Raw genomic sequence first — 16,373 nt, 5'->3', positions numbered from 1 at the left:
TTCTTCTAACAGGCAGCAGAGGCTCTAAAGCCTGTGCTCTAGGTGGCTGTAACTTGGTTTGCTCCCAATATGTTCTTATACACTTGGAGACTCATTTTTATCATCTCTGTGAAGATTAAGAACAGGCAATATTCTATCAGCAAAGGCTACCAGCAGTTTAGGTGTGTTCATAAATGATTCTGACCTTAAGGTATAATGGCAATCCCCTGCAGTTGAGTAATGCTTGGGGAAGAAAACTGGGAGATGAATTAATTAGGTCATAGGCAAGTGTTTGGCCCATGCTGAGGCCATCGTGATCATTGATCCAGCATCTTGCCTCAGTTTCCTCTAGACCCTCTGCATCATTGAGATGGTTGGGAGAAGGTATACATGGGTCCCAGTGTCCAGGGGACAAGAAAGCCATCTGACAGAGAGCCCGGACTGGAGCAAATGATCTAATTATGGCTATCCTCATTTGCAGAAGACACTCCGAAACACTATGTCCTTGACTGACCACCTATGGTTGTCCGAGAACCGTCTGCTGAAGTAATCTACTAGCAAGTTCTCAATCCTTGGAAGATGTGGGGACCAGGCATGACAGGGTGATCAACATACAAAATCAAGAGCCAAATGGCTTCCCGACAGAGTCGAGAGGACCAGAATCCTCCATGTCTACTGACATAATCCATAGGCAGGATGTTGTCTGTCAGCACCTGACCTGTGAATCCCTGGAGTAAAGGTAGAAACCGCCACACGTGCCAGGCAGATGACGGAGTTCCAGGATGTTTACATGCAGACAAACTTCTTGAGGGGACCATAAGCTTTGAGTTTTAAGGTGATTTAGATGACTACCCATCCCTGAGTGAAGGTATCAGTCACCAGTCTCTCTCTAAGTAAAGGTGAAGAAGAGCGTATTCTGTTGCATATCTGAAGGTCTTTCCATCAACGTAATGAGGAGAGAACTTTTTATGGGACTGCGAAGATCGTGTCCATGTGGTGTCTGCTGGGTAGATACACTGACGTCAACTGCTCTTGTAAGGAGTGTAGAAGTCTGGCAAGATTAGGGTTGCCAACTTTCTAAACTCACAAAACTGAACACCCTACCCCGTCCCTTCCCCGAGGCCCTGCCCCACCCCTTCCCCACTCACTACATTCCCCCTCCCTCAGTCGCTCACTTTCCCTGACCCTCGCTCACTTTCTCTGGGCTGGAAGGGTTGGGGGTGCGGGCTCCAGGGTGGGGCCAGAAATGAGGGGTTCAGGGTGTGGGAGGGGGCTCCGGGGTGGGGCAGAGAGTTGGGGTGTAGGAGGGGGTGAGGGCTCCAGCTGGGGGTGTGGGCTCTGGGGTGGAGCTGGGGATGAGGGGTTTGGGGGTATAGGAAGGGGCTCCAGGTTGCAGGGTGGGGCCGAGGGATTCAGAGTGTGGGAAGGGGCTGCGGGTTGAGACAGGGAATTGGGGTGCAGGAGGGGGTACAGGCTCTATGCTGAGGTGCAGGAGGGGGCTCTAAGCTGGGGGATGAAGCCGAGGGATTCGGAGTGCAGGAGGGGACTGAGGGTTGAGGCAGGAGGTTGGGGTGCAGGAGGGGCTTTGGGCTCTGGATGAGGGTTTGGGGTGCAGGAGGGGGCTCTGGCTTTAGGGAGGGCTCAGGGGTGGGGCAGGGGGTTGGGGCATGGGCTTACCTCAGGCGGCTCCCGGTCAGCGGTGCAGTGGGGCTAAGGCAGGCTCCCTGCCTGTCCTGGCACCACGCTACACCCCAGAAGCGGCCAGCAGCAGGTCCAGCTCCTAGGTAGGGAGGCCAGGAGGCTCTGCATACTGCTCTTGCCCGCAGACACCGTCCCTCCAGCTCCCATTGGCCATGGTTCTGACCAGAGCTGACGCATTCTGGTCGAAAACTGGACACCTGGCAACCCTAGGCAAGATGCATCACATAGGTCCAGGAGACCATGGGTCCCTGAAGTCTGAGGCATGCTCTCACTGATGTTTTTGGGTGCTTGAAATTAGTTGAGAAGGTCCACCTTTGTTTGTAAACTTGTGTAAGGTAAGCTTTAGCTGACTTGGAACTTAACACAGCTCCTACAAACTGTATGCTTTGAGTAGGTGAAAGTGTAGCTTTTTCTCTGCCGACTTTGAGGCCCAGTATGATAACAGTTGTAAGGGTCACCTAAATCGAGTTGGTGTTGGGGTGATCTTCCTCAGATCAGTCAGTCGAGCTATGGGTAGAACTGGATTACCTGTTTGATTAGATGAGATGCCAGGACTGCCAAGCATTCTGAATGCCCCCAGTCCTGTGGAAAGACCAAAGGGCAGGACAGTGATGAGAGTGTACCAGTCATGAGATCTTCCTACTAGGAACTGGAGAAATTTCATGAGGGCCAGAAGCATTAACATGTGAAAATGGGCATCTTGAAAGTTGAGAGATGTGAGCCAGTCTTGAGAATCTAACAAGAGAATTATGGAGGCCAGAATCACCATCCTGAACCTGAAATGCCAGATGAACCTGTTGAGATGCTGAAAGTCCAGATATGGGATGCCATACTACTTTCCTTCTTTGGAATGAGAAAGTAATGGGAATTAAATGCCCTTCCTCTGCACTGCTGCAAGCAGTAGATGGAGTCCAACTCTTGTTTCAACAGTGTCATGTGAAAGGGTGCCCCTGAAGGAGGGTGAGAGGTAGAGAAGGATTGGAATTGAAAGCAGTACCTTTTGCTGACAATGTCTAGGACAAACTGGTCTGAGGTGATCCCATTCCAAGCTTCCAAAAAAGAGATAGTTGCCAAAAGGGGAAGGAGAAGATTTGTAGGAGGTTCTGATAGACTCTCAATGGTGTTGGCAAATTTGTTGGTGGGAGGAAGACATCTAGTGTGCAGTGTTGAGAAAGAGCTCTCCTCCTTCTGCTGCAATAACTGACCTGGCTGGAAAGTTCTATGCTGTCTTTTGAGAGAAGGGTGATCTAGACCTAGAAAGAGGGACAATTAGCTAATGGTTTTCTGGGATAGGCTACCCAGTAGGCAATGGTTGATAGGTATATGAATGCTGGACTAGAGGACAAGAGGATACCAGGGAGCCTGTTCTCTGAGATGCACCCCTTTTCCTATTGAAAGAGCAGTCCCTGGAGCCTATCCCGAAATTCCACTCTGATCCCCATAGAGGGGAGGAGGGAGAATGGGAAATGAGCCCATAATGTGAACCAGTGGGTAGGATGAAAAGCAGTAAGACTCCTACAAAGGTGGGGTTGCCTTTTCAGTAGTTACAAGGATGCTCTCACGTCCCCTCATTTCAAGTAGGGGACTGAAGCAATGCCATCAATACTTTGTTTGTCTGCAATATTAAGGTCTCAGTGACAAGTGGTCTTGCCAGCACCATCACCAACCTATCCAGTGAAGGTGATCTTGAATCAGGCCCACAGCTAAATCATTTGGGGTCCATATATGCTCTAGAGACAGCACCAATGGGCGAAGTTCTAAGGCAGGGGTGGCCAACGTGCCGCTCCGGAGCCACATGTGGCTCTTCAGAAGTTAACATGCGGCTCCTTGTCTAGGCACCAACTCCAGGGCTGGAGCTACAGGCGCTAACTTTCCAATGTGACGGGGGTGCTCACTGCTCAACCCCTGGCTCTGCTACAGGCCCTGCCCCGACTCCACTCCTTCCCATCCCCTCCCCTGAGCCTGCTATGACCTCACTCCTCCCCCTCTGAGCCTCCTGCACACCACAAAACAGCTGATTGGGAAGTGCAAGGAGGGAGGAGGCGGCACTGATCGGCAGGGCTGCCGGTGGGCGGGAGGCGCGGGGAGAACTGATTGGGGCCTGCTGACGTATTACTGTGGCTCTTTGGCAACATACATTGATAAATTCTGGCTTCTTCTCAGGCTCAGGTTGGCCACCCCTCTTCTAAGGTGACTGTGCCACAGCAAGCTCAATCCATGGGTTTCATGGTGTAGATCAGGCTAACTCAAAATATGTTGAAATGCATGTCAGGAGCAGGAGTCACACTAGCTAAAGTTATGTTACGTTGTTAGCATGAGTGAATAGTGATATTAATAGAAGCGACAAGGCATAACCTTGGGTCATGTAGTAAATATGTTTTTGTTTTAACTGGGTTTAGCAAGTGTTGTAGGGGAATTTTTGGATGTTTTAGAATATTGGTAACCACAGAATTTGCAATGATGCAAATAGTAATTAGAATGATGTTTGATATTAATAACTAATAATGAAGTAGAAGGTATTTGAGTTTTCGGGTATGAAAGGTTTAATGTGGTAGCCGAAATACAGATATGGTACAAGGTAGGCTTAATAGGAGGGGTGTTGTTATAATTTATTATAAAAAGGTATTATTCTAATTTTAGATTTGCATGCTCATCCACCATCAAGGTGCTGTTAAAAAAAAAAAAGAGACTAAACACCAGTTCTTCTCATCCAGGGACTGACCATCCCAGAATGCACCATTTATTCTTGGAATGTGAATATAAACGGAGCATATAGTTATACTGTAATTCCTGTTTGCTTTATGTAATTTTTTAAATTAAATAATGCCTTTAATTCGATCACTCATTGTGTCAGTCACAGTCCTCCACTAAATTAAATTATCTGTAACTACCCTGGAGGCTCAACCCTTAAAGAGTTCAGTATGGTTTTATTCCTTATGTTTAAACTGTTAATTGGAAACACATCAAACAAGGTTACAGTTGTCACATCAAACAAGGTCACTTTTGTCAGGCAGTTGGCTGCCCTTTGATTGTTGAGCCAGAGACAAATCAGACACTGGTGCCTAGCAAGTTGAGATGTAAGAATCAGCAGCAGAGGGTGACTTGCACCTTAGTTCATATCTGGAGCGGTGCTCCTTCCGACCCTTCTCTGAGGTCATAGACACCAAAATGGAGGCAGAGAACGGGACCCTCTTAGTCACTGTAACACTGGAGCTCAAGTGGAATCTCAACTCACTGTGGCACTCATGAGGAGGAACTGACAGGAGGACTAATGTCACGCTACATCCTTTCTTTTCAGGAGAGTGAGTTTGTGTGTGTGGCTTTTGGAGGGGGGTGAGGGAGTGAGAGAACCTGGATTTGTGCAGAAAATGGCCCACCTTGATTATCATACACATTGTGAAGAGAGTGGTCACTTTGGATGGGCTATTACCAGCAGGAGAGTGAGTTTGGGGGCGGGGGCGGAGGGTGAGAAAACCTGGATTTGTGCTGGAAATGACCCAACTTGATGATCACTTTAGATAAGCTATTACCAGCAGGACAGTGGGGCGGGAGGAGGTATTGTTTCATGGTCTCTGTGTGTATATAATGTCTTCTGCAGTTTCCATGGTATGCATCTGATGAAGTGAGCTGTAGCTCACGAAAGCTCATGCTCAAATAGATTGGTTAGTCTCTAAGGTGCCACAAGTACGCCTTTTCTTTTTGTGAATACAGACTAACACGGCTGTTACTCTGAATCCTTTCTTTTAGCGTCCACAGTTGCTTGTACATAGCACTCCAGGAGCAGCAATTTTAGGTGGGACTCTAGCTTTTTGAGTCCATTTAGAGAAGGAGAAATATATTGAACAATCACTTACGAATGTGTCCCTCTCCTAAACAAAAGAGGAACAGGTACATCTACACTGCAAAATAAATAAATAAAAACCCTGCAGCAGCAAGTCTCAAAGCCTGAGTCTAACTGACTCAGGTTTGCAAGGCTCTCACTTTAGGGCTAAAAATAGCAGTTTAGACATTCCCTCTCAGGCTGGAGCTCAGGCTCTGAAACCCAGCAAGGAGGGTGGGTGTCAGAGTCTGTGTGGGAATATCTACACTGCTACTTTTAGCCATGTAGCACAAGCCTCACAAGCCAGAGTCAGTTGACAGAGGCTCTGAGACTTGCTGCCGTGTGTGGGAGGGGGAGATTTTGTGTTTTGCAGCACACATGCACCTACTGAAGCTTCACACAAAGAGGACAGGTTTTGAACTCCAGGGATTTTGCTTTTATCATATTGTCAGAGACCCTGTATATGGTGGTCCTCCCTATAAACTAAATGTCTGACTAAAAGGTTGGTGCTTGTGGCAACTGATAAAAAGACTAACACTAGTAACTAATTAACAAATACTAGTACCTACTAACACTAGTGCACAGGGAAGCAAGCAGATAGTGTAAGGATTCTGTCTCATTGCCACAGGTGGTAAGATGGAATGGAAGGACTATTGGACCACTCTACTCTTTATGCCTTCAGGTGAAGAAAGAGGAGTGCAAGAAAACATAGCATGCAGGCACACCAAAACCAGACACTGGTGGCCAAAAGAATCTAATCTCGCACACATGGGGCATAAGCACACCAAATGTGGACCAATCACACAAAAACTTTCAGTTTCCAAGGAAGAGAGCTTTTGCACCTAAGAGTCCTGTCAAATATTTTTATACAATACTTATGCTTACTTCTACATATTACTAATTATTAGGCCTGTCAATTAATCGCAGTTAACTCACGTGCTTAACTCAAAAAAATTAATTGTGATTAATTGCAGTTTTAATCACAGTGTTAAACAGTAGAATACCAATTGAAATTGATTAAATATTTTGGATGTTTTTCGACATTTTCATACATATTGTATTCTATGTTGCAATTGAAATCAAAGTGTATATTATTTTTTATTACTAATATTTGCACTGTAAAAATGATAAACAAAAGAAATAGTATTTTTCTATTCACCTCATTCAAGTACTGTAGTGCAATATCTTTGCCGTGAAAGTGCAACTTAAAATTTTTTTTAAAAATCTACATTTGTAACACAACTGCACTCAAAAACAAAAACTTCAGAGTCTACAATCACCATTCCAATGGACATGCTTCCACGCTGATGACGCTCATTAAAAAAATAATGCATTAAATTTGTGACTGAACTCCTTGGGGGAGAACTGTATGTCCCCGGCTATGTTTTACCCGCATTCTGCCATATATTTCATGTTATTGCAGTCTCGCATGATGACAGAGCACATGTCGTTCATTTTAAGAACACTTTCACTGCAGATTTCACAAAATATAAAGAAGGTACCAATGTGAGATTTCTAAAGATAGCTACAGCACTCGACCCAAAACTTAAGAATCTGAAGTACTGTCCAAAATCTGAGAGGGACAAGGTGTGGAATATGCTTTCAGGAGTCTTAAAAAAAAGTAACACGCCGATGCAGAAATGACAGAACCTGAACCACCCAAAAAAAAAAAAAAAATCAACCTTCTCCTGGTGGCAACTGTGATAAATGAAAGGGGGGGGAGGGGGCAGGGAGTACCTCCCTTTTATGGACACCCAGCCAGCCAGCAGCTATGAAATCCCTCTTAGTAGCTGTTCTCTAATTGCTCTACCTGTAAAGGGTTAAAAAGTCTCACTGCTATGCATAGGTAAAAGGAAGTGAGTGGGCACCTGGCCAAAAGAGACAATGGGAAGGCTAGAACTTTCAAAACTTGAAAAACGACTCCCCTTTTTGTCGGTCTCTTGTTCTCCTGGGGAGAGGCAGACAGAGCAGAGCTATGCTGTAAAAAGCTTGGGGCAGGTATGAAAAATCATCAGTATCATACCTAGAAACTACTCCTTTAAAGACCCAGTTATGTAAGTAGATCAGGAAATGTCTAGGAAGATGCGATTAGGTTTATCCCTTTTATTTCTTTATGGCTTGTGGATTCCTCTGTGCTAACCCCAAGTGCTTTTGTTTTGCTTGTAACCTTTAAACTAGACCTCAAGGAAGCTATTTTTGGTGCTTAATCCCTGTAATTGCTCTTTTAAAATCTAGCAATAGCCCGAGTTCCCAGATGTATTCTCTCCCTCCCCCGCCCCTTTTTTTTTTTAAATAAAATTTACCTTTTTTAAGAACAGAATTAGATTTGTGTGTCTTAAGAGGTTGTGCACATGTTGTTTAATTAGCTCGTGGCAACAGCTGATTTCCCTTTTTTCCCCCCTCCTTTCTCCACTCTTCCCCAAAAGGGGAGGGGGAGGTGAAACGGTTTGAGGGTACTCCACAGGAAGGAATTCCCAAGTATGCCTTCTTGGGTTCTCAAAGGGGTTCTGCACTTGCGTGGTGGCAGCATCTACCAATCCAAGGTCAGAGAAAAGCTGTAATCTTGGGAGTTTAATACAAGCCTGGAGTGGCCAGTATTAATTTTTAGAATCCTTGTGGGCCCCCACCTTCGGCACTCAAAGTGCCAGAGTGGGGAATTAGCCTTGACATCCACAGATAAGCAATTATCAAATGTTTTCGTCCTGTCAGAGATAAAAGAATGGGGCTGATTCAACTATCCATGCTAGGGTGGGGAATTAGCCTTGACAGCATCTGACTCAGATAATGAAAATGAACATGTGTCGGTCTGCACTGCTTCAGATTGTTATCGAGCAGAAGCCATCATCCACATGGACGCATGTCCTCTGGTATGGTGGTTGAAGCATGATGGGATATATGAATCTTTAGCACATCTGGCACATAAATATCTTGCAATGCCTGCAACAACAGTACATGCAAATGCCTATTCTCACTTTCATTGTAAATAAGAAGTGGCAGAATTATCTCCTGCAAATATAAACAAACTTGTTTGTCTGAGTGATTAGCTGAACAAGAAGTAGGACTGAGTGGACTTGCAGGCTGTAAAATTTCACATTGATTTATTTTTGCATGCAGTTATTTTTTGAATATAATTCTACATTTGTAAGTCTAATGGTCATGATAAAGAGATTGCACTAAAAGTACTTGTATTAAGTGAATTGAAAAATACTCTTCCTTTTGTTTTTTTACAGTGCAAATACTTGCAATCAAAAATAATATAAAGCGAGCACTGTACACTTTGTATTCTGTGTTCTAATGAAATTAATATAGTTGAAAATGTAGAAAACATCCAAAAATATTTAAATAAATTGTGTTCTATTGTTTAACAGTGAAATTAATCACGATTAATTTTTTTCATCGCTTGACAGCTCTACTAATTATACCATTACTTGAAAACATTCAGTGCATATTATTTCCTAAATAATTTTATTAAACATTCACTAAAAGTTATAAAATTAGAAGATAAGTTACAAATCCAAGAATCTAATCTTTGTATGAACGGAGGAGGATCATAGGACTTTGCACAGACATTATAGTCCAGACAAAACTGGAGGAAGATGGGCCTAGCCATCCAGCAGGAGACATGTTCTTGTAAAACTTAAAGCTGAAAAGAATAAAAACTTTCTAAGACTAATTTAGAATCAAACCACAAATTGGCAGTCTTCACACCTGTTACAGTTGCATAGAAACAGGAATCAGAAGAAATGGAACAGAAAACTAAAAAGTTGATCAGGAATCTGGATTTCTTTAAGTCAAAAAACCAGCACCAGCATTCAAACACCAATACATACTTTGTGCAGTAATGAAACCTTTAACCAAGAACAAAGCAAAACAATCCTTGGGAACAGAAAGAATGAAACAGAAGCTTTAAGAAACTTTGGCCAGATCTGAACAGAAGGAGACCTCCACGGAAAAAAACAAAATGGAAAACCTACAGATTCAAGAATTTAAATTAATGGGCATCAGGGCATTAATGCCAACTCAGAGTTTGCTGGATCTGAAATTAAGGTATTGAAAACAGATTCATGTCCCACTAGCAATCCAGTGAGACACTAACTCTCCACTGTTTCTATTTTTAAGATGTTAGTATAGCAAATGTGGCTTTAGCAGATATGGCTGCCAGCATTTCAACAGGAACATACTAGACACAAAAGGCTACAATGGATGTACTACATTTTGTCCCACATATTTGACACATTAAGCAACATCAAAAGCAGTTAAAGTGCATAAACAACAAGAATTGTAGGCAAACCCAAAAATGCGACCAAGAAGTGAAGCAGAACGAAAAACCCTGAGTATTATGAGAGAGATTTTCAGAAAATATCTGCCCCCTTCCCTTAGGTACCAAAGTAAGTGGCCAAATCTTCAGCCAACATGCAGATTTAAAGAATAAAATAAAATGGGCCTCAAATCAACTGTAGCTCCAAGTATTTGATCCTGTGCTGAGACAACACTGGTTGGATTCACCTCATAGTAGTAGTGAACACTGGTCTTAACACTGAAATAATTCCAGAAGTGATAGATGAGCTATAAGGTGTTTGGACACTAGTAACCAATTAACCTATATTTTTCTATTCCTTTGGATATTTAAGAAGAAACACTTGGTAATATACACAAGTTAGCTCATTAGAGCTCCAAGTCTGAATTTAATATGTATGTATTATTAGCGCACAATGTATTCAGTTCCACTGAATCACAGGTATTTTGTGAGGACGATGATAAGCACATTAGAGAACATTTTCTTACACTTAACCTGTTTTACTTTATATCATGCTTACCTTTCAATGGCCAATTCTTTGTTTGACAGTTGCTGGACTGTGATCACAACTTTCTTCTCAATTCCCTGTTTCAGTTTGAAATAAAATCTCTCTCTGTCCTTTGGTACAGGGCTAAAAAGAAAGAATTAGTTCCTTTAGCACACATATAGCACAATATAGGTGAATAACTATTAGAAATATGATGTGGTGATAGCTAGAGTTATAAAATTATAAATTATAAATTATTTATAAAATTTATACTCATAAAAATTTATACTCATAAAATTATTTTCCTTTTATTTTTAGGGCATTTCATTTTATTTTATTTTATTGTGGGAGGCCCAGGGGGAAGGGTGTCTGGGCCTGCCCCGCAAGGGAGTGGGAGGCTCCGGGAGGGGTGTTGCAGAGTGAGGTCACCCTGCATTCACCCCACAGTGGTGCCATCTGCCCCATGGAGCTGGGCATGGCTCCCCACTCCAACAGTTATGACCTGGTACACAGGGTTGCAGAGCTGCTGGGGTTTGGCCTGGCTAACCCATGGGACATGAGCAGCAGGAGCCACCAACATGGGGTAGATTTTTTGTTTTATTTCATTTTATGTTGTGTTATTTCACATTTGTGAAAAACCACAGAGCTCTAGCGATAGCCACCCACTTAGTTCCACCAGTGCCACCCATGTCTGCAATCATTCAATATCTCCTCTTCCCCTTTATTCGTCTATCATCAGCAAATTAATAGCTTGGTACTGAACAAGAGGAATCTTTGCCCCACCCGCAGGGGCCTAAATTTCTGTATGTTTCATTTTCATGTTTGCAGCTATTATGTGGTGCATATTTATCTACTATAGTTTAAGACTGCTTCTCAATCAGTAGCTATCTTAAGTTACAGTATGAGAATATTAGGTGCCCATAGTTGGGCACCATGCAAAATATAAAAGCAGAAACAAGTGTTATACAAAACAAAAATTCCCATTGCTACCCCTTTCTATCCAAAATTCTCACGTATCTGTATGTCGTAAATCATACCCAAAGAACACTGTGTGTTAAGAGAAGGGTGCTCATGCTTATTGAAATGTGCTTCCTTTCCCACCTCCACAATGCTTCAAGACATTTTTCCAAGATTTTCTCCTGTACCCTCACCACACTGATTCAAATTTATTGGCTTATGAAAACTCAATTAAAAGAGTGAATTTACTCTACTGAAAGAAACCCCAGAAAACACTGGTACAAATTTTCAGCAAGCTAGGCCTCAATTATCTTTCCAAGTTCCATAGGCACATTTGAGTATGTACACCAAGAACTAGAATTTAAAAGTTACAAAACTTGATTAATATTGTTTTTCTATACTGCTTTTTATTTTTGAATCAGGTTAGGCTTCTACAAAAAAATGTATTTAAGACAAACAAAGCAAAAACCTCAAACAAACAAAATAGCATACAGCAAAAAGTAAACCAAAACTAGTTTCTTCACTAAATGCTGGTTAGCCACACATCCCTCAAAACAGCTGCACATGTCTTATGGAGACTTCTAATTTTTCTCCGTTTTTCAAATTACCTAAAATTTCCTTTACCATCATCTTCTTTGACCTCTAAGGAGACACTGAAAGTGAACACATCACTATCTGGGGTAGGAAGAACAGTGTCTTTAACATGGTCTGAAGCTTGTTTGGAAGACCGTCTGAATGCTGTTGAGAAACTATATAAAATTCTGCTGACCTGAAAAAGGGAGGGGGAAAAAAAAGAGTAAGAGCACCGACGCCATCCGTTCATCTGCCTGTGGAGAACATACACAGTTGTGATGTATTCCCTCAAGGAATCATTTCTCAGCAAGCATATTTTTGAAATTCTTAAAAAAATAATTTTGCCCTTCCTCTCTCTTTCTCCCCCGCTCAATTCAAGTGTTTAATAAGAATACGTGTTGAGATACCATAGTTTTAGTGTTACAGAAGTGTGTTCATCTCTGATGCAATATCTCAAAAATTATTATTAAGTCAGCAAGTTTCACCTAGACAAGTGATTTTCAACTTGTGGTCCGCAGACAATGTCTAAGGGGTCCATGAAAGGTGACTATGAAAATAAAGTTTCAGATCCCAGAAAAGTCATTCCATTTTTCTGATCAAAAGTATGTGATTCCCCCACCTACACGTCAAACCCCGAAGTGTTGTCATTACCATAAAAAACAAAAGTTTAGCACCCTTTCTCCTGCTGCGTCAAATGACCTGCTGAGCACGTGAGACATTTATGGTTGAGTTCTATTCAGTCTGTTTTCAGCTTAAGACTACTATGGTACGGATCTGTGGACCGCAGGTTGAATTTCCAAAGGGATCCACACCTTTATTCAAAAATTAGAAGTCCACAAATAAAAAAGGTTGAAAAACCACTGGTCTACGCAGTTCATGAATGTAATTTTGTTGCTAAATGACCTGCAGATTTTGTTATTGTAATTAATTTTACATTTAAAAATCTGTCCCGTTTATTGTTTGTACCTGCCAGGTCCTAAACTTCACATTCGCTTTACTTTTTTCTTTTTACCATCTCCACCCTCAAGACCCAATACTGTGCTGATCATCATTAACTCAAGGAAAGCAGAAGTCTGCTCTTTCAAATGTCCCAATGCTCTTCTTTAACCATCAAGAGGAATCCCTACTGAGGGATTTAAGACGTTCCGTTATAACTCCAAGGCCCAAGCACACTATCTCATTGGTAATCTCAACCCAGATTTCAAGCAGGAGCGAAGGATTATCTCCCAAATCTCCCCATTACATCATAGTGCAATAAATTGTAAACTAGGACTATGTTTGGGCAAGACCCACTGCAAGATAAACACTTTGGTAAAAGGCATTAAAGTAACTTCCTAAAATATTTTAATATTCAAGAACACATAGCTGCACATCTTGTGAAATCTACTGCACACATGCCAAAATACTGAGGTTTATTTTACATGATACTATGTGACAGCAGATATTTAAAGACTGGGAACAATCATAGAAAATACCTTTATTACGCTCGGTAACAAGTCATGTGGTAGTATTTTATACTTACTGCCTCTTTAATCTCACAGGAGAAAACATGAATCTGGAACTCCTCTGTTCCACAGTAGCTTTCAGTAAATGCAAAGCAGTCACTCTCTGCAGTTCCATTTTGTCCACGTGCACAGAACAATATCTTATAGATTGGGAAAGAGGCTATCTCCATATTCCTGGTTTGGTCTATTATTCTGCAGGGGGGAAGTGACAAATGTGAAGTCAGTCAAATAAACTGGAACCAAATAAAGATATCCACCAGCTTCTTTCTGTAACTGAATGAGCTATTATGCAAAGTATCACTACTATTCAATGCAAGCACCCAACATTATAATACAATTAGAATCATAGAATATCAGGGTTGGAAGGGACCTCAGGACGTCATCTAGTCCAACCCCCTGCTCAAAAGCAGGACCCATCCCCAATTAAATCATCCCAGCCAAGGCTTTGTCAAGCCTGACCTTAAAAACTTCTAAGGAAGGAGATTCCACCACCTCCCTAGGCAACGCATTCCAGTGTTTCACCACCCTCCTAGTGAAAAAGTTTTTCCTAATATCCAACCTAAACCTCCCCCACTGCAATTTGAGACCATTACTCCTTGTCCTGTCCTCTTCCACCACTGAGAATAGTCTAGAACCATCCTCTCTGGAACTACCTCTCAGGTAGTTGAAAGCAGCTATCAAATCCCCCCTCATTCTTCTCTTCTGCAGACTAAACAATCCCAGTTCCCTCAGCCTCTCCTCATAACTCATGTGTTCCAGACCCCTAATCATTTTTGTTGCCCTTCGCTGGACTCTCTCCAATTTATCCACATCCTTCTTGTAGTGTGGGGCCCAAAACTGGACACAGTACTCCAGATGAGGCCTCACCAATGTCGAATAGAGGGGGACGATCACGTCCCTCGATCTGCTCGCTATGCCCCTACTTATACATCCCAAAATGCCATTGGCCTTCTTGGCAACAAGGGCACACTGCTGACTCAATGTAAGAAATGTAAGCAATAAAAATGTTCAGTTTCAACTACATTTGTTTCAATACAATTTATATCAAAATAAAATAGGAAGCATATAATACTCTAAATTATATCGGAGCAGTATTCCTCATAAAAATCACTGCTCTGCAGTTAATCACCAGAATCAAAGGGTCTGGTTAACTAGGAACCACAGAAATTGTGAAAATGCACTTTGTATACATACATGCCCAGAAACTCAGCAAAGGGAGATTCTGTAAACTCCCTGTCTGAGAAGTTATTAGTAGTCTGAAATGTACACTGTTATGCTGTATACTGCTAAAACGTCAAATAATGGTGAAAACTGACCTTAATATCTTGTCTAAAAATATCAATAAAAGGCACACGACCCCCATTTGAGGTCAACTTCTCATCAAGATTTCCTTTACCCTGTCCTGCAAGCTATTTTAAGGGCCCGATATTTTATTTTTGGATAAAATCGGGGCATACTACCTCCTGACAACCATCAATAGGAAAAAATCCAGCCAAAAGTAATAAGCCTCAAGGCAACTCCAGCTCCTGCATTTCATAAAGAAAAAGAAGATATACAAACTGTCTCTGCCCAAGGAAGGTCTTGGAAGTGCCCTGAAGAAACTGGAGATACTTCCCCCTGTCATATCATGCCCAAGCATCAGCTCCTTCCTAAAAGTAAATCAAGGGCTAGTAGAAAGTACCCATATTCAAAGGTGTTCGGAATAAAATCACTTGAAATTAACTTTAGCTGGAATATGTGAAAGGCTTCCTTTCTAAAATTTGGCAAAAGTTACCAACACTGCAGGTATGCTACTCCAAATGATTTCTATATATCTTATAAATTGAATTTCTCCAAACACTAGGCCAGGGGTGGCCAACCTGTGGCTCCAGAGCCACATGCAGCTCTTCAGAAATTAATATGCGGCTCCTTGTCTAGGCACCAACTCCAGGGCTGGAGTTACAGGCACCAACTTTCCAATGTGCTGGGGGGTGCTCACTGCTCAACCCCCAGCTCTGCCAGAGACTCTGCCCCCACTCCACTCCTTCCCACTTCCTCCCGAGCCTGCCGTGCCCTCGTTCCTTCCCCCCACCCTGAGCCTCCTGCATGCCACAAAACAGCTGATCGGGAGGACTGCCAGGGGGTGGGAGGTGCTGGGAGCAGGGGGAAGAAGAGCTGATGGGGGGCTGCTGATGTATTACTGTGGCTCTTTGGCAATGTATATTGGTAAATTCTGGCTCCTTCTCAGGCTCAGGTTGGCCACCCCTGCACTAGGCTATGCTAATGCCTCAAACCTTCCTAACATAATTTTCTATCTCAATGTGTATTTAAACTAATACTTTATTCCCTAACTCAGAAAAGTCACCTTTTACATAATCTGCAACAATATGCATTGCATTAATACACCATTTTTATTTAAACAGAAAAATAGGTATCTAAGTTTTTCATGAAGTGGGTCAAAGCATTCACAGATCCACAAAATACACACGTACCAATGATGTGTATATTTTTTCTGTTAGAAGTGAACCCTCTTTCTCTCCATTTCCCTTGATTTCTCTCTTGCATGACACCTGCAAGTCTGATGCTTTAGCAAAGTCACATCATTTCCAATTATATATTAGCCTGGAAGCATTTCCAAGGCGCCACCTTGTGGTTTCCACCAAGAATCCTAACAATAAATATTTTATTGTGCAGGAAAACCAGATTACCAAAAAAGACTATGCTCATTCGGAACCTATTTAATGAAGGTAATTTTATTTGTTTTTGCTTTAAGAAACGGGTGCCAGGGAAACTAACTACACTGACGATGAAAAGCAGAGTCAGTAAGGGAAAACTAACAAAAAGGTGGGTCTTTTCCAAAGGAGGCAAACTTGTCTAATGCATAGAATTTCATTATGGAAAAAACATCAAGGATCTTCATTTTATGAAACAGGACCTACAACATAAACTAATATATATACTGTATTTACAGAATTAAGCTCAAGCACAACATCTATAAAAGCAATATAAAGTAGATAAAATGATCATTTAAATCAATGGGAGCTGTGCCTACGTACTTCAGTTCTAAATTTGGGA

The 16,373-nt window shown here is 42.1% G+C and overlaps 1 protein-coding gene across 2 annotated transcripts in view; it reads right to left on the bottom strand.

Annotated features, from left to right (window-relative positions):
• The window catches only part of RABGAP1L (RAB GTPase activating protein 1 like), a 528,106-nt gene that overhangs the window by 443,070 nt on the left and 68,663 nt on the right, over nucleotides 1-16,373 (bottom strand). For both annotated transcript variants that reach the window (XM_084635917.1, XM_084635918.1), the window contains exons 5-7: nucleotides 13,337-13,511; nucleotides 11,850-12,010; nucleotides 10,318-10,428 (exon numbers count right to left, since the gene is read on the bottom strand). In XM_084635917.1, coding sequence (XP_084492043.1) covers nucleotides 10,318-10,428; nucleotides 11,850-12,010; nucleotides 13,337-13,511 — 447 coding nt within the window. The remainder of the gene's footprint in view (nucleotides 1-10,317; nucleotides 10,429-11,849; nucleotides 12,011-13,336; nucleotides 13,512-16,373) is intronic.

The sequence above is a fragment of the Lepidochelys olivacea genome (genome assembly GCF_965140295.1).
Source record: "Lepidochelys olivacea isolate rLepOli2 genome assembly, chromosome: 8".
Lineage (NCBI taxonomy): Eukaryota > Metazoa > Chordata > Testudines > Cheloniidae > Lepidochelys > Lepidochelys olivacea.
This window is presented reverse-complemented; position numbering and strand designations above follow the sequence as displayed.